At 43.9% G+C, this 25170-nt stretch overlaps 1 protein-coding gene across 1 annotated transcript in view; it reads right to left on the bottom strand.

Annotated features, from left to right (window-relative positions):
- lrch1 (leucine rich repeats and calponin homology domain containing 1) overlaps nucleotides 1–25170 on the bottom strand; it is an 81697-nt gene that overhangs the window by 17065 nt on the left and 39462 nt on the right. Inside the window, exons 4-15 of the mRNA XM_022767264.1 lie at nucleotides 23844–23949; nucleotides 17627–17763; nucleotides 17352–17482; nucleotides 13993–14080; nucleotides 13074–13179; nucleotides 12160–12275; nucleotides 10741–10811; nucleotides 10443–10529; nucleotides 9604–9681; nucleotides 9225–9261; nucleotides 5781–5853; nucleotides 4558–4680 (exon numbers count right to left, since the gene is read on the bottom strand). Of these exons, the coding sequence (XP_022622985.1) occupies nucleotides 4558–4680; nucleotides 5781–5853; nucleotides 9225–9261; nucleotides 9604–9681; nucleotides 10443–10529; nucleotides 10741–10811; nucleotides 12160–12275; nucleotides 13074–13179; nucleotides 13993–14080; nucleotides 17352–17482; nucleotides 17627–17763; nucleotides 23844–23949 (1153 nt within the window). The remainder of the gene's footprint in view (nucleotides 1–4557; nucleotides 4681–5780; nucleotides 5854–9224; nucleotides 9262–9603; nucleotides 9682–10442; nucleotides 10530–10740; nucleotides 10812–12159; nucleotides 12276–13073; nucleotides 13180–13992; nucleotides 14081–17351; nucleotides 17483–17626; nucleotides 17764–23843; nucleotides 23950–25170) is intronic.

The raw sequence follows: 25170 nt of genomic DNA, 5'->3' as shown, positions 1-25170 counted from the left end.
AAACCGTTCAAAATAAAATCGTGTTTATGGCTTGATACAGTTGGGTCAGAAGGGAATGTGTTTTTGGTAGCAGGAGGAGAGAGAGTGAGGACATGGACCTGCAGGTGTTTCTCATCACCTCAGGTTCAGGTAGGAAGTTCATGAGACTTTTTCAGGGAGGCGTCCTGAATTTACAGAACAAGAGAAAAACCTGAGAACAACAAGAATAAAGACTCAGTGATGAGTTTGTTTGTTTGACCCCAGATAATCCTGAGTGACGTTCAGTCCCTCTGCTGCACAGAGAGAGAGAGAGAGAGGAGAGAGAGAGAGAGAGAGAGAGAGAGAGATGAGGGAGATAATGAAGGGCAAATAGTTTTATCTCCACAGTTTTATCTTCTAGGTCAAATCATTTCACAAGCTGCTGCGCCCCCCCCCTCTTCATCCTTTTTCTTCTCCTCCTCTCTGTAAATGTCTTTCTGTCTCTCTGCCATCTGGACACTTTGAGCCTGCAGCACCTTGTGTCTGTGTCTCCTCCTCTGACGGGTCATTGTTTTTAAAAAGCCGGCTCACTGTGACGGACAGAGACCAGGTCAGTGTTTCACACGCAGAACCAAACGCAGACTGTGTTTCACGAGATCATCACTCCAGCGGTGAACACAGCAGGTCTGCAGGTCTGGCCTGTAGGTGTGACATGTGCACAATGACAAAGCAGAACGCTACGTGCATTTCCAACGATTTTTTCAGTCTGTTTTAATTAAATTGGGTCGTTTGAACAGGATGTGGAAAGGGTTTTTTTTTTAACTCTAATTCAAACAGTGAACATGTAACTGTGTAACTGTAACCAAAAGCAGGATTAGCAGGTACAAATGCTTAAAACGGCCACAACCATAGTTAAGTGTGTTAGCATGCTAACATTTGCTTATTAGCAGTAAACACAAAGTCCAGCTGAGGCTGATGGGAATGGTTTTGGTTTTGCAGGTATTTGGTCATAAAACAAAAGAATTGGACAATGAAAGTTTGACCTCATGAAAAAGAGGATCAGCAAGGTTGTTGGAGTTCATCCTCAGGGGAACACGAACGTCTGAAATCAAATTTTATGGCAATAAATCAAATACTCATTGAGAATATTTTACTAAAATTCAAAGACGTCAACCTCATGGGTGGCGCTAGAGCGAAAGTCTGAGGATTCCCAAAGTAAGTAGGATTGATCCTCTGAGGACCATGAATCTCGTTACAACATGTCATGGTCATCCCATCTGATAAGTTGTTAAGATGTTCTGAGTCTGGACCAAAAGCAGTACACCGACAGCAGCACTACCATCAATAAAGTCAGTGAAATTAAAAAGCAGTTTGATCACTGGATCATTTCCTGTTCGTACAAAAACAATGTGTTAATTTTCTTCGGTACAAACTCATGAAACTACTTTGTTTCAGCTGCTGCTGATGTTTACTGACGCAGACAGAAAGTAATCCTCTCCCATTCAATAATAATACAGATGGATGAGCTCGTTGTTATCTATCTAAGCCTTTTCCAGTGTAAACCTGCTCCTCGTCACCATGGTTACCGCTGATTCTACAGCGATACACTGACACAGAGCCTTTACCTCTCTCTCTCTCTCTCTCTCTCTCTCTCTCTGCAAACAGATAACATCTCTGATCACAGAGCTGATCCGGCTGAAAATGACCTGTGTGTGTGTGTGTGTGTGTGTGTGTGTGTGTGTGTGAGAAACAGACTTTTTCTCACAGAGCAGAGTGTTGACAAGTTTGAGTGTAAATCTGCAGACGGAGCAAAGTGCTGCCAACGCCAAGGTCACAGGTTCAATTCCCTCTGAGGTCACAACTCTCTGTCTGGGAGAACATGAGGAGGTCTCAGCAGGAATACTGATGGTTTGATGGTTTGATGGTTCTGATTGCCAGTTTCAGTTTGGATCTGGTTCCCGGCTGAGAAATACTCAGACTCATTAAGCTCTGATGCTAATGGAGCCGGTCAAGACTACACACGACTAAATGTCCAACCTCAACCTTCACACCAGGGCTTTACCCTCATACAGTCATTCTGGAGCACCAAGGAAGCAGCACGAGACAGCAGTACAAGCTCACACACACACACACACACACACACAAAATATGCACCGACATGCAGAGGCAGTCTTTTACACACTAACAGGTATGCAAATAAACACAATCTTAAAAACACACAAACACACACACACGTGGTAATGATTGGTTGCTAATGAGGTCAGGAGCAGTGATGATGTGAGCGTGTCAGTTCCTGGTGATGTCACTCTCCCTGAGGCCAGAACCCATTATACACCATTAGTCATTATCTTATCACACACACACACACACACACACACACACACACACACACACACACACACACACACACACACACATATACCAGTCATGTAGAAACACACAACGCTTCAGAGCAACAATGTCTTTGTGGGGCGGGGCTTGGTGACTGCTTTGTTGTGACATCACAAAGTTCCAGAAGTCCTGACGGCTGGTTTTAAGGCTCAGTTTCTGAATACAGGCTGTGTGCATTTCTCTGTGGACTGAGGCTTTGATACTTTCACAGTATTAATATAGAAGCTAGAGCTGATCTATAATCACACTACACATGGACAGAGACCTTTACACTGGATGAGCTTTAAGGAATTAACTTCTAGCCTGATACGAACTGAGGGAACACATCATTGAAAACAGTGAAGTGAAAACGAAGGACAGATTTAAAGGGTCCTGAAACACTGATAGAGGTGAGAGGGGGAAGTGAGAGAGTCTGTGAAGGATCGTTAGAGATTTGTCGACATGTAGAAGTCGTTACTGAGAGTGTGTGAACAGTTAAACAGCTCAGAGTCACTGTTGACTTCCTGCAACATATCAGAGCCTTTTATGGACCAACTGACTGAGACACAGCTAGGCGCACACACACACACACACACACACACACACAGCTGTGATCCATCTGAAATATTGGACTCTGTTGCAGTGGAAGTGGGATACTCCTTTAGGGACCATTATCTAACACTTAAAATATAGGAGCTAAAAATACACACACACACACACACACACACACACACACACACACACACACACACACACACACACACACACATATATATACAAATGTCCACAGAAAAAAACACAGACTCATTCATAGTGCAGAAGCTGCGTTCACACACAAACACACAACTGGAGACACATCAGACAGTCGCAGTACGGCCTCCGTCGTCTCCGTCTGACAGTGACATTATTACGACTTTCTAACATGTGACACACAGCGGCCGCGTCGCATCACGTGACGCCTGTAACTCACAGCAGACACAGGAAGCTTCCGGCCGCGGTGGCCAGCACACTGAAAACATGTGTCCATGATGAGGAATGAGACTCTGGTACATCCTGATGCACTGATGTGAGTCAACCCACGAAAACACACGTCAGGATGCTGCTGGTGAATGCTGCCATTGAGACTAGAGTCATTGCTGAGATATATATTAGATCAAATGGCTGATTTAATAAATCTGTGTTTAAGATTTTACAGTGTAGAAGAGTCAGAAAGTTCCACAAACAAAAATCCACAACCACTGACTAAATTAAATCTCTTTCATGTTGCAGCTAAAGATCGTGAGTTATTAAGTGACAGGGAAGTTTGGTTAATTTAGATCATTTCAGACTCTTCCAGGACTTACACACATTTTGTTGAGCTTCAGTGTCTGTGTGTGTGTGTGTGTGTGTGTGTGTGACAGTTAACGCACACATGCAGTGAATTTAACTTCTACCACATGCGTCTGCTCGTCTGCAGCCACCACACACACGTGAACAGCTGGAGATGAAAGCCCAGTGTGGTGAAGCTCCTCTTTGATCGTGCTGCTACCACACACACATGCGCGCACGCACGCACGCACACACACACACACACACACACACACACACACACAGACACACACACACACACACACACACACACAGGCAAGCAGTAATCTAAAACACCCTCCCATGTGGTCCGAGGCAGAAATCATACAGCGGCAGTCGAGGAGAGAAACGAGAAGAAAGTTAGGAATGAACTACGATTGTTTGTCATGTTGTCACCATGGTTACCAACAGGGGGAGCCAGAGAGTCGCAGTCAGAGCAGACATGACACACAAAGTTCCTCAGAACAAGAAGTTCCCAGTTTCTTTATGCTAAGCTAAGCTAAGCTAGCGGTCTCCTAGCTGCAGCTTTATGAGCTTTATGTTTACCGTACAGTCACAAGAGCATCAATGAACAGAAAGAATGTGAATCAGTGTACGGTGGCCCCAAAGTGCCAAGATTCATTCAACTGTCTGTTCAAACTGGTCGTCAAAGAAAACAAAAGTTAGACAGAGAAAAACAAAACTGACAAACTTCCCACCTGATGGTCGAGAACACAATAAGTGAGAGATTAAAAGAATCCCAGACTTTTACTCTGAAAAGAAAAACGTTTGGAGAGAGTCAGCAGACACCTGAGTCCAGGTGTGTGTGTGTGTGTGTGTGTGTGTGTAACCTGGCTCTGCAGCCTCCAAGGCCAGTTAGTGGGAAAAAGGTAGGGGACCTACCGCGGCTGTGCACGCCTCCATCGTCATGGCTACGTGGGGTATCTCTACGGAAGGGCGAGGCCTGTGAGAGGAGGGAGGGGTCGAGACAGGAAGGAGGGGGCGAGCAGGGCAGCGAGGGCGGGGCTACAACCAGGTGGTGGAAGTGGTCAGAAGTGGGGGGCATAGTGTGTGTAGTGGAGGAAGGTGGGGAGGGGGGATGGGGCACCAAGGTGGATCAAGTACAGCAAGGCAAAGTTCATTCCACGAGAAACACACCCCGAAAACACCGACACCACCAGGACAGAGGTCCAGAAACACGTGCGGCAGGGAGTTAAAAACAGGAAGATCAATGAGACGCAGCAGGCAGGTGAGATCATGATTTCCACAATAAAAGTCATGCAGCAAGTGAGTGTGAGAGAGGAGAAGTGACAGAACGAGTAAATCGGAAAAAGGAAAGAGTGAAAACAGGGGACACCACGAGACGACAACACAGAACACACGACAGCACAGAAACAAAATACAGATTAGTGGCATTTCACATTACAGGTCACCTCGACATGCTGTTAGCAATCATGTTAGCTTCATTAGCGGTTAGCAACATTTCACACACTGGTAACAGCTAGCAAAACGAACGCTGGACGGCTGCTAGCTCTAGGAAAGCATGAGGCTGAGGTTTGTATTCTACAAACACAGCGGACGAGCAGAGACATGAAGCTGGTTTGGATTCACGTTTATTAATCTGTGAAAACAACCCCTGAGAAAAAAAACATTTCTTTATTATTTATTTTTTATGACTTTCTTTTTCCTCCCCAGTCTCTCTGGGGTTCTTTATACACATGAAAAAAATGATCCTGCCAACAAAAAAAAATTTCACTTGCCTTTCAGACAGTTTGTAGGTTTTGGATGGTTTAAGATTTTAGATTTCCTTCGTCTACTCTCACTCCAGCTCTCACATCAGTCATTCACTCTTAAACAGTCAATCGTTTCCTGTTGCTTCAGTATATCTGATTAAAATCATGTCTGTACTTGAACAAATATAGATTTTAAAACAGGTAGAGCGACGACCTGCGGCTCCACTCCCACATCATTTCACTCTCATGATACATGAAAACCCGCAACAGATTTTGAGCATCGGACACCTCATCAGCTCGATGTGATGTTCACCATTTTACATTATTTAGAAACACCGACCTGGTAGTCCAGGTACCCGACCCACCCCCCCACTCAGTCCACACCCAGCTCACCTGAACGGGGCTTGAGTCCAAACGGCGGGCTGGAGAAGGACGGGGATCCGCTGGCTGGAGATCTGTCGTCTCGCTGTGGCAACAGAAGCGGAGACGACGTGATAATTAGACAATTTCACTAATAAACACTGACAGAATAATGAACTGAACAGATGCTGGATTCTTTCTGTCCTGAGCTTCACGTGGGAGGAGTCTGACACACAGATATAAACCACACACAAACACACACACACTCCTGTGATGAGGTTTTAACAGGAGTTCAGTGACCTACAGTTAACCGCCAAATTGGCTCAGAGAAGACTCCACTCTCCCTCCTCCCTCTTTAACCATCATTCAGATTATATAACCAGCACAGACAGAGACCAGACTGATCCGGGGTCAGGACTCTGTCTGAGACTCCTGCAATCTACCAGAATTAAAGTGCTCTAGATTTCTGCAAAGTCTGTGTGATCAGAGTCAGTTTAATAATGATCCTGGAGGGGAAATCCTCTCAGGTCTTCCACCGGTCACCACGACCTGGTTCCCACCTGGTCTCAACATCTGACCTGTGTCTGGGTTTCTTAAAAACTCAGAACTCAGAACACACTGGAAATAGCAGGATACTGGATCGTTGAGACCACGTCTGGAAGTGGTCTGGCTCATATTGATCTCCTCACTGAGCCTAACAATGGTGGTTCTGGAAAACCAGCATCATGAGACTGGTCATCGTCTGGCTCTGTTTACAGTCAGCACAAAACACCTTCAGTCTTTTACTTGAGGCAGACAGGTTTAATCTCTCCTTAGCAATTTAAGGGTGCTGCACAGAATCTCTTTACAGCAGGAGTTGTTTGTTGATGAGCTGTCCCTAATTTGCATTTTAAGATTTAATCACGGCGCAGGCAGGACGGGAGGTAATGAGAAAACCTCCCAACACCACGTATGAATGTAAAGGCCCTGCTCACATCTCATTATCCACATCCACAAAGTCAGAACGCGACCCAAACCAAACCAACAACAATGAGCCTAAACAGCTGATTGTGTTGTGGCCCGGTCAGATCCTGGACTCGGTGAGTCTGTGTTTCTAATCCCGTCTGATAAACAGTTTGTCCGTGTGTTCAGAGCGTTGTTAAACCGACCTGAGGGAACCTTCTTCAGACAGAGCCGTCTTGTTCTCCGTGTTTCTGTCGAACACTGACGGCTCCAGTCTGAGGGCGCCAAGCTGTGACGTTCACTGGCAGCGCAGACGCTCATTTGCTTTATTTCCAAACTTTAACCGAGAAGATCGACATCTATTTCACGCCTGGGAGCTCAGTTTGGAGCTGAAGTGATTAGCGTAGCTTAGCATAAAGACTGGAAACAAAGGGAAACAGCTAGCCTTGCTCTGTCCAAAGATAAAACGTTGCCTACCTCTGAAGCTCACTAATTAACACATCGTATCTCGTTTGCAGTTCTAATGAGAGTTTTCATTGTTGATTAACCAGCTAAAATATATATTTTTTTAATTACTTGATTGATTGTTTTGATTATGAAATGACAGTAAATAGTGAAAAATGCCTGTAAAATACCTGAGTGACATCAGTCTGACAAACAGTTCAAACCCCCCATTTGCTTAAAAAATAACTGCTGATTTTAAATAAATTCTGTTGATTGATTATTCATTGCAGCATAGAAGCAGAAAACAACAAGAATTTGTGGCTTTAGAGGGAGTTTCATGTTGCAACTGTTTCTGACAAAGGTTGAACTATTCCTTTAATGGGAGCTTGTGACTGAATATAAATCGTTTTCCAGGAGGTTTGAGGTGTAACACAACAATACAAGACACAACTGACATTAAGTCAATACTGTTCATCGACCTGAACTCTTATTGTCAGACAGCGCCGGTTGCTTATGACACAAAGACACACACAAACCAAACAGAGCGACATCACACATCAGCCTCTTTTCTGCAGATGAACTCTTCACACACCAACATGCAAGACGGGAAACTGCCAGTTCACCGGTTCATCAAAGCCGACGTCATTCAAGCCAATCGGTCGTCTCTAAACAGTTTGAGTCACCGGTGAAAGATCTGGACTGACGTATGGCGACGAGGAAAACATTTCCCCGCTCCGCTCACATGCTGCCAGACGGACTGTGACACATGTGAAAGCTCTGCTCACAGCAAACAGACACACAGGTAGAAGACTGTGAGTTCACTGGGAGACACGACTGATGACAGCTGAGGGCATTCACTCTGAACCTACAGCCAGTGGCTTTGGTGCTACAGTATGTTTACCTTGATGGACATATGCCACTCATACTCCCGACATGCAAGCTGGGCCTCAAACCTGGCCTTCTCTAGAATCATCTGTCTCTTCTTCTGGAACTCATAGCCACCTTCCTCCAGGTGCTGCTACAGAACGCATCACACGTTTAGGCCTTAAATCGACTTTATTAAATTAAATATCCTCTATTACTTATATACTTACAGGCTCTGTGTTATATTTCCAAGGATAAAGACACAAAATATTTTAAAATGTACTGTACTACAGCTACTAGATTTAAAGGTCCCATATAGTATAAAGGTCTCTGTCCATGTGTGATTATAGATCAGCTCTAGGTTCTATATTAATACTGTGAAAGTATCAAAGCCTCAGTCCACAGAGAAATGCACACAGCCTGTATTCAGAAACTGAGACTCAGAGCCTCCTCTCTTCTGATTGGCTCACCGACCTGTTGTTACTAGAGCTCCAGAGAGAAGCCTGAGAGAGGAGATGTAAAACTACACTGAGATGGTTTTTGGTTCTTAAAACCACAAATATATCTTCTTATGGATCAACACTTCAAATAAAACACAGAAGAAGAAGATATGGGACCTTTAAAGCCACTATGTGCATGATGCCCCATAGTGGTCGTATCTGAATAAGACACTGGAACAAACAGCAGTCACTGCAGATGTTTTGTATATTGAATACATCTGTTTGTTGACTGTTGACCCAGAAAATGTTTGAGGATGATTAGGAATCTGCTAAAACGGGAATGTGTCCTTTTTTTTTTAAACTAAATAAATGTTGGTAAACATTCAAAGCACAGATGTGCTAAACATGACAAACTCCCAGAAAGTAGCATTTACAACAGTTTGACAACATTTCTCAGATCGTCACCTGCATATCATCAATAACAGGGTTCCTCTTAGCTCTTCTTTTTTTTTCTTTAAGCAGAACCTTTCTATCACATACTGTCACACTCCATCACTCTACACTAGTATTATTATCATTTTAACAAATTTTAATTCTTGATCCAGAAACCAAACTTTAATCCAAACTCACTGGAAGTCTCTCCAGATAAAAAGCATCATCTCTGACAGACTGTTCGTCACTGTTTCATTACAATTTGGTGTCGACTATTCTCCGCTACGCTGACGACACCCTGCTGTTCTCTGCTGTTCATTCAAAATAAGAGTTAAGTTAGTTCTGCACACTGTACCTTTGGAGTGGAGGCGCCGTCATCACTGTCCTGCCCACTGAGCAGAGAGAAAGAAAAGAAGGAAAGAGGATTTAGTTTATCGTCTGATTTCTCTGATTCACTGCTGTGTTCTCGCTAACACCGCTCCCTTTCTTCATTCACTCTCTAGCTCGCTCTCCCTCTCTCTCTTCAGCGAGGAGGGGCCAACTTTGAATGGTGTGTTTACAAACACCAACGGACAAATTCCGCATTATATAATATACCTTTAACTGGTGATGTAGTGTGAAGCATCAGTACTGTTGCTATGGTTACCCTAAGTGTAATATAGTGTAAGCACCGACTGAGAACAGTGTCTGAACTGTTAATCTGATGCACAACATGTTGACACACAGACTCTTACTTGAGTGACTCCTCCACTGTGACCATCTCCACCGGGTAGAGCTGGACTCCAGACAGGTCGTCCTGCTCCGCGCTCACTCTGACACACAAGGAGGAAACTGTGTTGTTAAATCAACCGCTCAGTTTGTTCTGGTCACATGTGTTCGTCTGTTCAACAGGAGGATTTCTGAAGAGCTTGTTAACTGATGGTGATTAAATTTGTTGTAAAGTTTGACCTTGAGCTAAGAATCAGGTGATGAGTTATTGGTGCAGAGGCTGGAGACTGAATGTGCATCTTTGTTGGAGCTCTGAGTGAATTTTCTAGAGAATAAAAATCCTGCAAAACTTTGTTAGGGCTCATTATTATATTCAAAACAATCTGTTTCAGGATCTCAGTCTTTATTTTGCATAATATCCTTTTATCACGGTGTATTTCACTTCTTATACGTTTGTTAGTGCATTAAAGGAGTTATTTGTACGTTTCCTCTGATGCTGAACATGATATGTAATACGTCCTCTGAGCAGCGCTACGTCTTCAGGGCAGACTGGAGGCTGCAGTGAGTTGTAATCGCAAAGTCACAAGACGGAGCTAGCTGGTTAGCATGCTAACTTCAGCAGAAGAAAAGAAGTAATAGAAACAAGAGTTAACATTGGTGTTTCTTTCCACCTCTGGAGACAGATGTTGTTGAGTAAAGGAGTTTGATGATGAACTCTCAACATTTCTTCTAGACTGGTGAGTAAACAGCTGTTCATGCTAACGTTAGCTATGTAGCGATAGCAAAACTAAACAAATAGCTGCTTTAACCAAGTGTGAAAATTGGCACATTGTGAATAACACCCAGCTCCACCTGAACCTCTCACCTGCTGGGGTCCTGCAGCAGCTCCACAGCCTCCTTCAGCTGGTTGATCATGTCAATGTGGAGCTCTGTGCCCCCTTTGACCTTTGACCTGAGACCCCACAGACACAAGTAAAGAGTAAATATCCTACAATCACAGTGGCAACGTAGGCACATTTGTTTAAAATCAATCAACTGTCTGAATGTTCTGATCTGAAAACCCATTACTTATCAACTCCAATCAATAAATCAATATAAATGATTGATATAAAATATAAAGTGACACATTAATCCTGAGTAAATAAACAGAGAGATGAACTTACATTTGTTCTGTTTGCCAGTGTGAGTCTTCTTCTATCCTGAGGGGCTCGTCAAAGTCTGCTGCTGTCCGACCCTGCACACACACACACACACACACACACACACACACACACACACACACACATCAGAACCAGCTGCAGCTGTCACATGATCCAAAGACTCGCTCAGCCATTGGCCAAAATTCAGAGACATTACCACTGTCCCTCCATCAACAAACAACAATCAGCACACTGTAATAACGTCTGTCCCTCCTCAGTCTATTCTCTCCTTCCTCAACGCTCCCTTTGTTTCTCAGATGGACGGATGAAGAATCATCATCATCTTTCATCACTTTTCTTTTTGTTTGAAGCTGAATCCATCACATGTGAGGATCATCTAAACATAAACAGTCTCTCTTATCTTGTAGTTTTTGTCTATCGTGTTAATTACGAACACACTGGACAGGCTGGAAACACACCGACAGTTCATCCAGATCATCTTCCCCTTTATGTGGACATCAGACTGAAAGTGACGCTGTAATTTTGGGTAATAATTTCACTGTGCATAACAGCAAATGGAGAAATACAATTGTGCGTTTCCAAAAATGATGTTTCTGTGCTCAGAAACTCCCACCGCAAGCTCTCTCTGCTCCGTGTGTCTTAACACTACTTATTCCTCTGCCTCATTTAGTAATAATCATACATGGAATAAAACTAGTTTATTTGCTGTAATGGAGGCGAGGCTCAGTGTATTGGAAGTGCTCTTCTTCTTCCCTGCAGTACTCGGCTGACCAGAGGTGGAAATATGATCCCTCAGTCAGTCAGTCACATTCCAGATTATAGGGCTGGCCCCGCTGTTTAGATCCAGCCAACAAACAGCACTACACCTCTGGTCACAATAATAACCACTGGGTTAAGGTTCAGGAACGACCGTTGTCACAGTTACAAGAGACAAACGTTGTCTTTCAGTAGGAATCAGGAGACGAGCAGTGATCTGTGTTTGTGGCTCTTAAATAACGTCGCACCACTTCCTCTTGAGAGGGAGAGGAATCTGTCACTCGTATGTAAAGGTGTGTTTTTAGGGGAGTTTTTTTGAGGACAGTTTCTTTGCTGCTGTGAGAGTTTCATTCAGCTCCTCTGACTGAATCCACATCAACAGGCTCCTCAGCTTTTTGTGTCGTCCTTTTGTTTTGTGTTTAGTCCTTATTTGGTCGCAGCTGAGTCTCCACGGTGACACGGGCTCAGTGTGATGTAAGCGTCTATAACGGGACAGTCCAGTAAATTAAACTCACATCAACACAAAGTGACAGTTCAGGCTCCATTAGAACACAGAGCGGTTTTACATAACCTCGCTCTGACTGAGGCATTATTCATAAACTCCAACCATTTACTGCATCAAAGTTTAATGAGGGACTGAAACACTCAGACCACGTGACGTCTTGCCTTGATGTAGTTGACGAAGCGAGTGCTGAGCGTGGAGTCTCTGTAGCTGAACTGCTCCTTCAGGGCCTCCGTAGGACTCTCCTCGATCAGCCGGACCGAGTCGCAGTGTGGGTCTGCTGGAGTGGAGGAAACGTGAGGCGTCAAAAGTCTGAAACAGGCATGCTGGGAGTTTTATTGTGTGTTCACCTTGCGTCATTCACACACAGACTCATCACCTCACTTCCTGTCTGAAGCCACAGTAAATGTCTGTTCTTGTGTACATGTTGGTGTGAAGCTGACAGGGTCCACCTACATGATGAAGAAACTGTGGGGGAAAATAACCAAGACATGCCTCCCTCCTCCCTTCCTTCCTTCCCTCCTTCCTTTCTTCCTTCCTTCCCTCCTTCCTCTCAGCTCAGTGAATGTGACCCTCCATCAGCTCTGACCTGATTGAGGCAGATTGAAGTCTATTTAAACTGCGTGTCTTGGGAGCTGCTGCGCTTTTCTAATGGAGTTCAACAGCCCACACACACACACACACACACACACACACACACACACACACACACGCAAGCTACAATACAGCCTCTTTCAGACATGCGCTCCTTTCCATGAAGTCTATTAAACCTAAAGTGACCAGGAGCTTATTGAAAGTTTTATATATATATAGATATATATATATATATCTAACATATTAAAAAGTAACTATTCCATATACTATACCATAATGATATTAATTATACAGTATAGAATCACACACAGCACACACACACACACACACACACACCACACACACACTCGTCCTGTACATACTGTCTATACACACACTTCCACAGTGATTCATCCTGTCTACTATCAGCTCTGTGTTGTTGTGTGTGGTGTGTGTGTGTGTGGTTGTGTGTGTGTGTGTGTGTGTGTGTATGTGTGTGTGTTACCTGTCAGGGAGCTGATGTGTTCACTGGAGTCGTCTTTACTGATCCCCTCCTCCTCTGTGATGTGGCTCATCGGCACGTTGAGACTCAGACTGTCTTCATCTGACGGCTGCGACAAACAAACAAACAAACAAACAAACAAACAACAGGAAGCATTAGATATGAAACAATTAACTAATTAGCAAATAATCAATTATAATCATTTATCGAATAAATTTGTCAAAATAAAAGTTTAAATCACCTTGTCCTCTATGAAACATGTTCAGAATTTTAGTTTGAAAAATGATTAATTGATGATTATCAGATTCGCCGTCACTGAAGTTTCTCTTAACGTTTCAGCTCAGTCACATTTATTTAAAAGCAGCAGATAAAACACGTTGGATTCAGTTTCAGCCTCAGGACCTAAAGAGGTTGTTGTTCAGGTGGAACAAACGTGAAATTAAAAGAAGAATCGCTCGTCTTCTGCAGATGTTTCTGCAGCTGCAGTCGCATCATTTTACATCAGAAATAACAGAATCATGTTCTGTTCAAAATACACTGTTAATAATAATAATATAACAGTTTTGTAGAAATCAGCGACGGATAGTAAAATTAAAATCAGAGGCTTTTACAAATAAACGACACACGATACTGAAGCGCATCGAAAGATTCATCAGTTTAAAGGACAAGTCCGGTTTCCTTCGCACAAACAGCTGATCAGCTTTAAAACAATCCATCAGTAATGATCCTGATAACGATGTGACACCGACACATGTTCAATACAGACTGAACCAGAAGATTCAACACTGACAGAAATATACAACACACACACACACGGCATATATAGACAATTATACAAAAGCACAAGGACACACAAAGGTCACACACACACACACACACACACACACACACAGACACACACACACACACACAGTGTCAGTACCTCAGTAGCAGACAGTCTCTTGTCTCCGTTGTCGCTGCCGACTCCTGAGTCGCTGTCCTGCTTCTTCTGCTGCTCCATGTCCTCCACACTGCACACACACACACACACACACACACACACACACAACACAGGTCACACACCTGACACACACACAGGAGGAGGAGGGTGTATGTGTGTGTGTGCGTGCACGAGCTAAAGAGAAAGTGAGCCACAGTGAAAGAGAGAGAGAGAGAGAGAGAGAGAGAGAGAGAGAGAGCACAGTCTCTCTCTCTCTCTCTGTTCACACTGCTGAGTTAAACCTGACTTCCTGCTCAGATCTGTGTTTTATCATCATGTACTTCTATCATCTTTACGTGTTTTCCTCCTTCAACATTATCACTGATGTTTTGTCTTCAATACATTTTTCCTACAGTTTTGAAATGCACATTATTCATGTGTCGAGTTAAAGTCTTCTGCTTCTGTCCCACACTGAACCCCTGCAGCTCCATGAACTTCACGTTCTCTTCATCAGACTCATGTTTCCATGCTTCATCTTCTTCTGTGATATCACATGTCCACACAGACAAAGAGATTCATCTCTCTCACATTCAGCTGAATCATCACATCCAGCACCGGAGCTGAGAGGAGACGCGGCACTGCCCCATTCAGCACCGTAGTCTGCCGCTAACGTTAGCAGCTAGCCTGTTCCTCTGCAGCACTTTCACGAGACAGGCCGCAATGCATGATGGGTCTGGTTCGATCCATGTCGTGTACAGCCCCTGTACGCTACACTTCGGTGAACCTCGTGAGGATAACTACAACTACAGAAGACGAAACGTACAGTTGAAAATGAGAGTGACTGGATGAACAGAGCGTCTGAATCGACAGCTCATCCGACCTGCCGAGGAGCGGACGCTCCTTTCTGAAGAGCCGTCACACGATTGGTTAGAAACAGCTCCGTCTCTGTGTTGGGATTGGTTGTCAGACTGTTGTCAAGGTAACAGAGGGAATTTTTTCATATCAAACTCTGTCTAAATATTTCAGATCAGATCAAGTATGAAGAAACAAAACATTATGACGAGTTTTATCTGCAGTGTGAACGCAGCTCTGAGGCAGTCCCTGAAGTCACTGAACAATAATGTGAGCTGGAATCACTCACTCACACACACACACACACACACACACACACACACACACACACACACACACACACACACACACACACACACACACACACAGATATTTTCTGGGCTAGAACTAAATTAACCTCTGGTGAACATCGCTCCCTCTCCTCCTCCTGTTGAACTGAATGAGTTTCTACTTGAGTCACACAGCTGCTTCATGATAAACGACACTGACAACAGTCAGCTCTGTGTCATGACCAACCGCCAACCCGTCAGGTTCACACCCATGTCTGACTCATATACAACATGTACAGTATATATAGACGGAATTTGATTAAAAGGTTTTAAGTGTATTTTGTCATAATTAGTGATTTAATGGCCAAAAACTTGTCTTGAGAAGTCACTGTGACCTTGACCTTTGACCTCTGAACACCAAATTCTAATGAGTTCATCCTTGAGTCCAAGTGAACGTTTGAGCCAGATGTGATGAAATTCCCTCTAGCTGCTGCTGATGTATCGTGTTCACAAGGACGGGATGGATGGATGGCTCTGTGACCTCTGACCCCTGACCTGCACTTCATGTTAGTGCTCATTGCACACGGACAGTCATCATTTAGATGCTAGATAATACAGGTGTGACGAAGAGCAATGAGATGAGCTGTAACTCAGATCCCTGTGTTGTTTTATTTTGGCGGGACACCTGCAGAGAGCTTCACTGAGCTTCTGTTTTTTTTCTTTTAAGGTCGTTGCTTTAATGGAGTTTTAAAAATAGCATTAATCTGTTCTCATCTTCCTCTGGAGCGAGAGGAGAGGAAGAACAACTACACCTCCTCCGACCGTCTCGTTATCCATCTTTCACTCTTTGTAAAATAAAACAGTCACATGTCCAATGTTGCGATAACAGTCGGACTGAAGATAACCGACCAAAGAGAAGAAGAAGACAGAGGAAGAGACAGTGAGGAAAAAAGAAAGAAAGAAAACAGACAGAGACACAAGAATAAAGTCAGAAGAAGAGATAAACAAGCAAAGATAAGAGGAAAAAGAATGAAAACCACAGAGAAAGACAGCAGGCAAGAAGAATGTGTGCGCAGAGGACGAGTGTTTGTTCTCCAGGAGAAGCGGAACCATTCTTCCTGCCCACGTGCTGGGAGAGATTTATGTGGGCGGACGTCACAGAGTTCAACATCCTCTGAGAGCTCGGCCTCAACTTCAGCTGAATGATGGAGAATCTAACGCAGCAGCCGCTTCTGTCTGTCTGTCTTTCTTTCTTTCTTCTGCCTCCTTCTCTCCTGAAAGCATCACTTCTTTTCTTTCAGTGCGACTTCCTTCATTCCTTCCTTCCTTCCCTCCTTTGGTCTGTGTCCTAGTTTCCTTGTTCGCTCTCTCTGCCTTCACCTCGGGAGCAGGTACAGCTCCACGTTCAGCCGAAGAACAGACGTGCTCCATCGCTCATCTCTGATTTCTTTTCACTCCCTTCGCTCTTTCTTTATTCTTCCTTTCTGAGTCATTGATACTTCCTTTGTCTGTCTCTCTTTCCTTCTTTTCATTCCTTCCATCCTCCTCTCATTCCTACGATTTTCTCCATGGATTGTTCCCACTTTTCTTCTCCGACATTTTTTCTTTCTATCTGCCTCCCTCCACCTCTCACTGCGATCGCTCTGCTGGACTCCCTCCTTCGCCCTGTCCACATCTCCTCCTTTATTTATCTCCTCATTCCTTCCATCCGCTCACATCCGCTTTCATCCATCACTCATAAATAATATCTCACACACCGACGCCGGGATTTAATGCCTGACTGCAGCGAGCGTCTGATAGTGGACAGGCTGTCAGCGGGGAGCCAGAGAGCGGATCACTTTCTGCTGACTAATGGAGGATTTGGCTCCAGACTGAGAGAGCGAGGAGCCTCAGATCACAGAGCGTCCTCCCGCTCCAGCAGAGACAGTTTCTCTCCCTCCGCAGACGCGCTAATGTCGTTAAAAACCAAACTAAACAAACGGCTTTGCGGTGATGTAACAGCCCTCTGGCGGCCATGTTGGATCCTCAGCTGAGAGGAGCTGAGAGCGAATAGAAGCCAAGACGAGTCTGGGACAGATACGGTGAATTTAAGACAATTTACAGCCAGGAACCGATCATGTCGCCACGGCAACAGGCACAGTGAGTCACTCTGTGTGTCACTGATCAAACTAACGCCGTGATACCACTACAGACACAGGTGAAGGAAGACAGATGCATATATACGTCTCCGCGGTGACTGACCTGCCGGCGGTGGGCCGTGATAGGCTGATTCTCTCCATGACGGGCAGGTAGAGGGAGTCGGGCATCTTCTCGCTGCGACACGCCTCGATGCTCAGATACTTGAATATGTGAACTTTGCCCTTTATACAGATCTGAGGGGGAGAAGAGGGAAGAGAGGAGACATCAGGACCAAGTGAAGGACAGACGTTTTACTACAGCCGGAAACAGACACCAGTGTGTGTGCGTGTGTGTGCGTGTGCGTGCGTGCGTGCATGCGTGCGTGGGTGTGTGTGTACCTGTGCAGGTGGACTCTGCAGTGGGTTGTTTTCTAACTGGAGCGACTGGAGCTGTTTCATCTTCCTGTAACACACCGGGATGGTGGACACCTTGTTACAGGAGAAGTCGAACTTCACCAGAGGAAGGTCAGCCAGGTCTGCAAGAGGAGAGACACACACACACACACACACACACACACACACACACACACACACACACACACACACACACAGTGAGTCTTTCAGAGTCAATCTAAGCCTCATTTAACCTCCATGAGTTTCTGCATCTTGTGAAACATGTTTTGCTGCCAGAAGGAAATAAATTCCTGATAAGTGGAAACACGTCCAAAGAGTCATCTGATGTCTGAGGACTGAATCATCTGTCCGTCCACCGACACTCACCACTGTCACTGAATATAATGATGATGAGCTCAAAGACACAGACTGAAAACTATTCAAATATAAATTATAAATATATTCAATGATTCACTTTCCAGGAGGAAATGCTCCGTCTGCTGCTCGGCTTCATGGGAAACTTTCCCAGCAGGACGACTCTGAGTGTTTTATCTACAACATCTTTGAGGTGTTGGGAAAGAGGAGTGAACGTTTGCGTTGCCAGGTTGTGATAAATCCTCCTCCAGCATAACACTTTTGTCTTTGTGTGGCTTTCATTCATCAGTGAGACGTGTGACCACTCATCTTCTGGAAAACAGCTGCAGCACATCTGGACCTGTATTCATTAACAAACTGATATTTAACATTTCTAACAGCAGATGATGATGACTCATTATCAAGCACGAAAACCTGAGTTCTTATCAATGCTTCACCAACATTTATAACGGCAGTATTACTGAGGAGACTCTCAACTGTTAAATGTTAAATTGTCACTCAAAGCGCTTTAAAGTACTTGCCACATTCACCCATTCACTCACACATTCATACAGGAGGAGCCGGGGATCGAACCGCCGACCTTCTGACTAGTGGACGACCCGCTGTAACTCCCGAGACACAGCACAGAATTTATTCTTGCTAATGGTTTATACCTAAGCTGTAAAGTTTTAGCAAATCAGTTAAAAAAACACATACAATACATAATAAGTACAGCTTATAAGCCCTTTATAAATGTTGCCTTATCAGAACACATCTGCAGTGTGACATCCACACACACACACACACACATTCACATGGCTGACGCCGCCGACATGTTTCCCATCACACAGAAGAACAATCGGCTGTTGTTGTTATGTTCAGGAGGTTTGTGTAATTGTTAGCAGCCGAGCGCTTCGGTGTCTCTGCTCATGTTCAGCTTCATTCCTCATTAGAACTCAAATACCTGGAAATAAAAGCTCTCTCTAATTGCGCTCAGCTGGAGATTTGACTTCATAAACAGAGACTGTTTAATGTTCGGTGCAGTGAACAGTTCAGTCGGTGTAGAAAGACTGCAGACAGATATCAATGACCCAGTACTGAAGGTTAAACAATAAATGTGTGAGAAAGGAAAATATTGTGACTGTAAAATGTGAGAAACATGGACGTAACCACGTGTTTCTGGGGAGTCATTTAATGACATCCATGTGCATCCTCACAGGTGACCTCAGGCTGCAGCTCAGGTAAAACCAAAACCACCAAAAGTGAAGTATAAAGCTCCTCCAGTGTAAAGGTCTGTGTCCATGTGTAGTGTGATTATAGATCAGCTCTAGCTTCTATATTAATACTGTGAAAGTATCAAAGCCTCAGTCCACAGAGAAATGCACACAGCCTGTATTCAGAAACTGAGCCTTAAAACCAGCCGTCAGGACTTCTGGAACTTTGTGATGTCACAACAAAGCAGTCACCAAGCCCCGCCCACCTGGACCCACCATCCAAACCTTTGCAGGATTTGTTTTCTCTGAGTGTTTTAGTGTTTGTTTATGGATCAACACTTCAAATAAAACACAGAAGAAGAAGAAAATATGGAGCTTTAAACTTCTTTGGACCAGATGAAGATGTCACTCCTGACTCTGGGAATTTGTGATGGACATTGTTACCATCTTTCCACATTTTATAGACTAAATGATTAATCAGAAATTTTATTATAAAACTTGATTATAAAAAGACTTTTCTGTGTACTATTCCTTTAATCTGTGTATGTCCCTCCTTCCATGTAATTCCTGGCTGTTTCAGGCTCTCTATAAATAAACTCTACTTCACTGGATCACTGGATGTGTGTGTGTGTGTGTGTGTGTGTGTGTGTGTGTGTGTGTGTGTGTGTGTGTGTGTGTGTGTGTGTGTGTGTGTGTGTGTGTGTGTGAACACTAAGACAAACAGACTGATGTGTGGGTTTGTGGACAGAAACCGTCACTGAGGAGCTCGTCAAGCGATCGTCACAGACTCTTCCCATCAGACTTTCATAATTAAAACCACTTGTAGGCGGCAATAATGTCGGCCATGATGGAGGGTGCGCCGACACCAGAGAGCATTCCTCTGGTTACTGGATAAAAATATATCTGAGATTATATCATACACAAAATCATGGTCCCTCCTTCTGAGATCACTGAGGTCAAATGTTTTAATTCAAGTCCCAGAGAAGCAGCGTCTCTGTTGTAAAGCAGCCACCGTAGTGTGCTCACTGTTTACAGTGATGGTGGTAGTAATGTTTACTATGACCACAAGCTTTGTTTAGCTGGTTACAGTGGATCAAGCGTTTTGTCATAAACCAAAGTACTGGACAAATTAAAATGTTGACCTGATGATGGCGCTAGAGGAAAAGTCCACGACACTGGACTGGTACTGGTCCATGTTTTCCACACAGGGAGGTGTGTGGACTTTAAAGTGAAGATTTGAAACATGTATGAGATCTGTGCTCAGTGTTGGCAGGTGAGTTGAGGAGGAATCTGAGTCTGGTATCAGGAGAGAAAACTTTGGATCCATCACCTGGTCTGATCCAAGCAGGAAGCCTCCGAATCAGATGCCGAACCATCTCAACTGTCTCAAAAAGAAATGTAAAACCTATCTGAGATCAGTTTAATTTAAAACTGGCTATGATGATGTTTTGTAAAACAGCTGTTTATCTAGGCTGGCTGTTGTACAGTGTTTATATATTGTTACACAAATGGAAAGTCTGTTTTTGGAAAGCTAATGCTAACTATATTAGCGGATTTTCAAATGACTTGTTAAGGAATAAGATAATGTCAATTAACCGTCTTTAGAGGCAGAGAAGCGTCGCAGTATTACTCTGAATTCTTGTTATATGCACATGTGTTGTGCTATCATTGCGGTAACTAAAGCATCTTGCTGCCGTTGTGATGTTTCTGGCTTTGAGGAGCATTTTTCCATCAGCTCTGCAGATACAATCATCAGATTTGAGTTTGAATCTCTAACATTAGACTCCTGCCACCCTGAGCTTGGCCGACCTTTTAAAAACCACTAAAACAGTCAGGGTGGTCTTATCTCAGGGGCTCTCCGGTGCTGGAATAGAGAGTCTGCGCAAGTTCAACAAATATTAAATCAAAAACAACATCCCTCCCTTTGTCAGGGCTGCCGTCCAGTCTGCCTGCTCCAAGCCTCCCTGTCGCTGTGTCATCAAGCTGCTCAGCCAGATCAAAGCGCATCAATCCGTCCAGGAGATGCTCATAATAGCGAGGGACAAGCATATGCCACGCTGGGAAAACACAGCAATAAATCCGACAGGCTGGACGAGCTGGGGATGAATCATTCAGAAAACAGTCTGCAGTCGTTCATCATTCTGTTCGACTATCAGACGGCCCGACACCACGAGCTGCAGTCTGTTTTATCGAAGACCCACCGCCATGTTGGAAGACTGACAAGAAACGGTTGTAATGTTTCTGCCTCGTTCTCAATTCCTGAGCAGGTTTTATGTTTTCTCTCTGTTTTAGAGAGAGAAGGAAGAGAGGGAGGAAGGACGTGAAAGAAGCCTTTAAGTCTTACTGACAGAGCGCTACAAGAAGGCTCTGCGTGAATTCGCTTCAATGCCAAGAGAAGACACAACAAGATATTTCTACAACCAGCCAGGTGACTATGTAATTTGGTATAAACATTAATTAGGATGATCTCTAATGACTCTGGTTGATCCCCTTTTGTTAACTGCATCGATCGGACTGAAGGTTCAACTTGACCAACGGCCTGATTGATGCAAAGGTAGCTCGCAAGCAAAAGTCTGGCTTTGTTGGTGAATAATCTTCACCTTTCCTTCAGGACCTCCAGCGGGCCACGCTTTCATTCAGTTGGATGCAAGAAAATCCAACGGGCTGATTGTCATGGAACTTGGTTTTTGATTTGCACTACACAATGACCTTTTCTCCAGGACCTTCTTCATGGTCTCAGAGTGCTGCTTGACAGGTAGTGGTAACCTCTGGTCACCACAAGTTTCACAACAGAGACTCTGAACGAGGTCCAATTCCACAAGTTGCAGAAAAAGAGTCTCCAGAGGCGAGAGCAGAAGACTTTCGCCTGATTCGAATCACTAGCAGGTGGTTTTCACTTGACAGTTTTGCTCCCTCAACAGATACAGTCAAAGATCTGATATACATCTACAACATCCGGCCATCCACTGTCCAATTGGCAGCAGGTTAAGCCAAAGCACATCTTTTCCTGACCCACGTCTTCCAGCTCTTTCAGGAAGATCGCTCTGCCTTCTCAGACTCAGTAGGATAATCCCTGCAGCATGTTTGGGTCTGCTCTGGGATCTCCTGCCAGTTGGATGTGCTTGGCCCAAACTCCACAGGGAGGCGTCCAGGGGACGGATCCTGATCAGACGCCTGAACCGCCTCAACTGACTCCTTTCAACTTGAAGGAGCAGCAGCTCTGAGTTCCTTCCAGAAGTCTGAGCTCCACACCCTGTTTCCTGGGTTGAGCCCAGCCAACCTGCAGAGGAAGCTCATTTCATCTGCTTGTATCCAAGACCTCATTCTTTCAGTCGTTACCCAAAACTCATGAGGATTGGAATAATGATTCTTACAGGGCTTTTATTAGTCCTTGGCCTAATATGTTCACACACCAGGTAAACACTCGAACACGCTGCTCACTGTGGACGGTCCCTGACTACCACAGGAGTCCAACAACAAATCACTCCATCAGATTCAGACCAGGAAGGTGGTTCATGCCGATCAAACTCCTCCAGATTTCTCAGTGCGGGAGGTGGGAGTGTTTAACGTTCCTCGTTTTCAAAACAACAGTCTACGTTGTCTTTAACCTCATATGTTTTCTGCAGCTACCTTCATCAGTCAAGACTGAGGGGGGCCATCGACAAAGAACTGGTTACTGTGCAGATTTAAAATGCTTCCTCACTTAGAGTGATGATTCATATTCACAAAACATTTGATTCTCAATATTTAACTTGAAAAACACCAATAATTTAACCAACTGCAGGAGAAAAACGTATGCGTATCTCAAGATCTAATTTAAAGCTGTGATTATCAGTTAATCAATTGATTAATTCATCAACAGAAAATCCATCTGCAACTATTTTAATTATCAAGTAATCATCGAGTCCTCTGCGTTTCTTTGTGTTTCTGAACCAGAAGACATCACACTGGATTCTGGAAAATGTGTCACTATTTCCTGCTGATGTAACTGTAAACAATCAGCAGGTTAATCAATAATGAAAACAGTTGATAGTAAGAGGAGTAAGAGATGTCACATGCTGAGACCAGAGAGAGTATTTCTTTTTCTCTTTACAGCTGGTGCGGTGGTTTTGAACTGGAAGCCCTCCAGGACTCAGCCCGCCTCCCTCCAGCCTCAGCCCATCAGCAGACAGACAGATGAGCTCCAGAGGCCTGTGGTTGTTCAGTGTGTCACTGACTCATTGCAGACCGTTGGGGACTGGAGGTCACACTGAGGGTTAAGTATATTTTTGGGGACTGGGACGGGTGTGGCAGAACTCACAGAGGCCTCTGTGGTCATGAATACACCTCCGCATCATGTATTTAGACGGATTGTTCCATCTCTGTGTTTGATCGCAAATCAGACGCTAACCACACCTGACTTTACAACGACACTCAATAAACAACAGAGTCTAAAACTGACCTCTTGAAGTACATAATTCTCTTCTGTAAGATACAAAGGTAAGAAGGGATCATCAGAAAACATCAATTATAAAGGTTTGTTTGATGTGAATTCCACCTTAAGAGAAAGTAAACCAAGGGTTTTCTACCCAAATCTCACCAACCTTTAGGACAAGAGTAAGAACTTTCTAAAATCACCATGTCAAGACAACGACGCACTTCTCTCACACACTCACCTTCTGGCAGGACGCAGAGAAGGTTTCGGCGTACGTTGAGTTCTCGCAGAGCTTTGAGTTTGCCGATGTGACGAGGAAGAGCCGTGATCTCGTTGCAGCTGATGTCCTGCAGAGGGCAAGACGACAACACGACAACAACATGGTCACGACTTTCACAGCTCGTGGTTGCAGTTCATTATATTTGAGCCTGTATTACCTGACAGGACACAGTCTGCAGAGTCTGACAACAATATGTTGGAAGCTTTCAAATATTCCCTGATTGCTTGAATAATACCATTACAGTATACTGTATGTAGTTTTATATTGGGATATCACTATATATCACGATATAGAAGATTGTTGGAAGCTCAGCTGAGAAACACCTTATTGAAAAAAATAATAGAATAAAAATAAAAGTGTTTTTGGCTGAAGGATCTGAAAAGGTCACTGAAAACCCTGTTGATCCAAACCTGCCAGTTCTGCTCAATAATTTCCAGCATTATCTGCAACAGCCAGAGATTAAAGAGAGAGATTCACTGGTTTAAACACTTCAGCAAAATCTCTGTTGTTGACAAATGTATGTTGTCCCTCTCTATCCAACCCCATCTGGTGATCATCATTACATATGTCAAGAAAAACAGTTGGTAAATTCAATTTGAACCATATGAGCTACATTTAAGGCTCGTTTTTCTCTTCTTTTTTTTTTTTTTTTTTAAATCTAAGTACAAATAAATCATGAGCACAGATCAAGGTGAAAACTGGGTTGTAAAAATACAGAGCAATATTTTCTGGTTTCGTTTTTTTTATTGTCTTGGAAGCAGATTCTGGAGTCTGTTTCCTGTAAACTCAGTAAATGGGTCAAAATGAACAAATCTAAAGGGGCTGTTTGTAAGTTTTGCTATTGGTACATAGCTAATGTTAGCATTAGCAACTGTTTACTCATCAGTTGTTGCAAGTTCAGCATCAAACTTTATTCTTTTACTCACCAACAGCTGTTTCCAGAGGGGGAAAGAAACCCTCTTGTTTTGCTACTATTTCTATCATTTTCTCTACTGAAGTTAGCATGCTAACCAGCTAGCCCCAGCCGGTCACTTTCCGATACCGAGTCACTTTAGCAACCAGGCTGCCCTGAAGAATTAGCAGCTCAGGGGACGTATTGTATTATAACCTCTTGTTCTGTAAACGCAACGATGACTGAAGCTCTCGGCAAGGAACGGTAAGCAAACAGCTGTTAATGCTAACGTTAGCTATGTAGCAATAGCAAAACTTACAAATAGCTGCTTTGAACTTCCAGTGAAAGCAGAGATGTTTGAAATTGTCAAAGTGTAGTTTAAACCAGGAAACATAA

The sequence above is a fragment of the Seriola dumerili genome, unplaced genomic scaffold, assembly GCF_002260705.1.
Source record: "Seriola dumerili isolate Sdu_G_001 unplaced genomic scaffold, Sdu_1.0 BDQW01001125.1, whole genome shotgun sequence".
In the NCBI taxonomy this organism is placed as follows: Eukaryota; Metazoa; Chordata; class Actinopteri; order Carangiformes; family Carangidae; genus Seriola; species Seriola dumerili.
The sequence above is the reverse complement of the archived record's forward strand: the minus strand, read 5'-3'. Positions and strand labels throughout refer to the sequence as shown.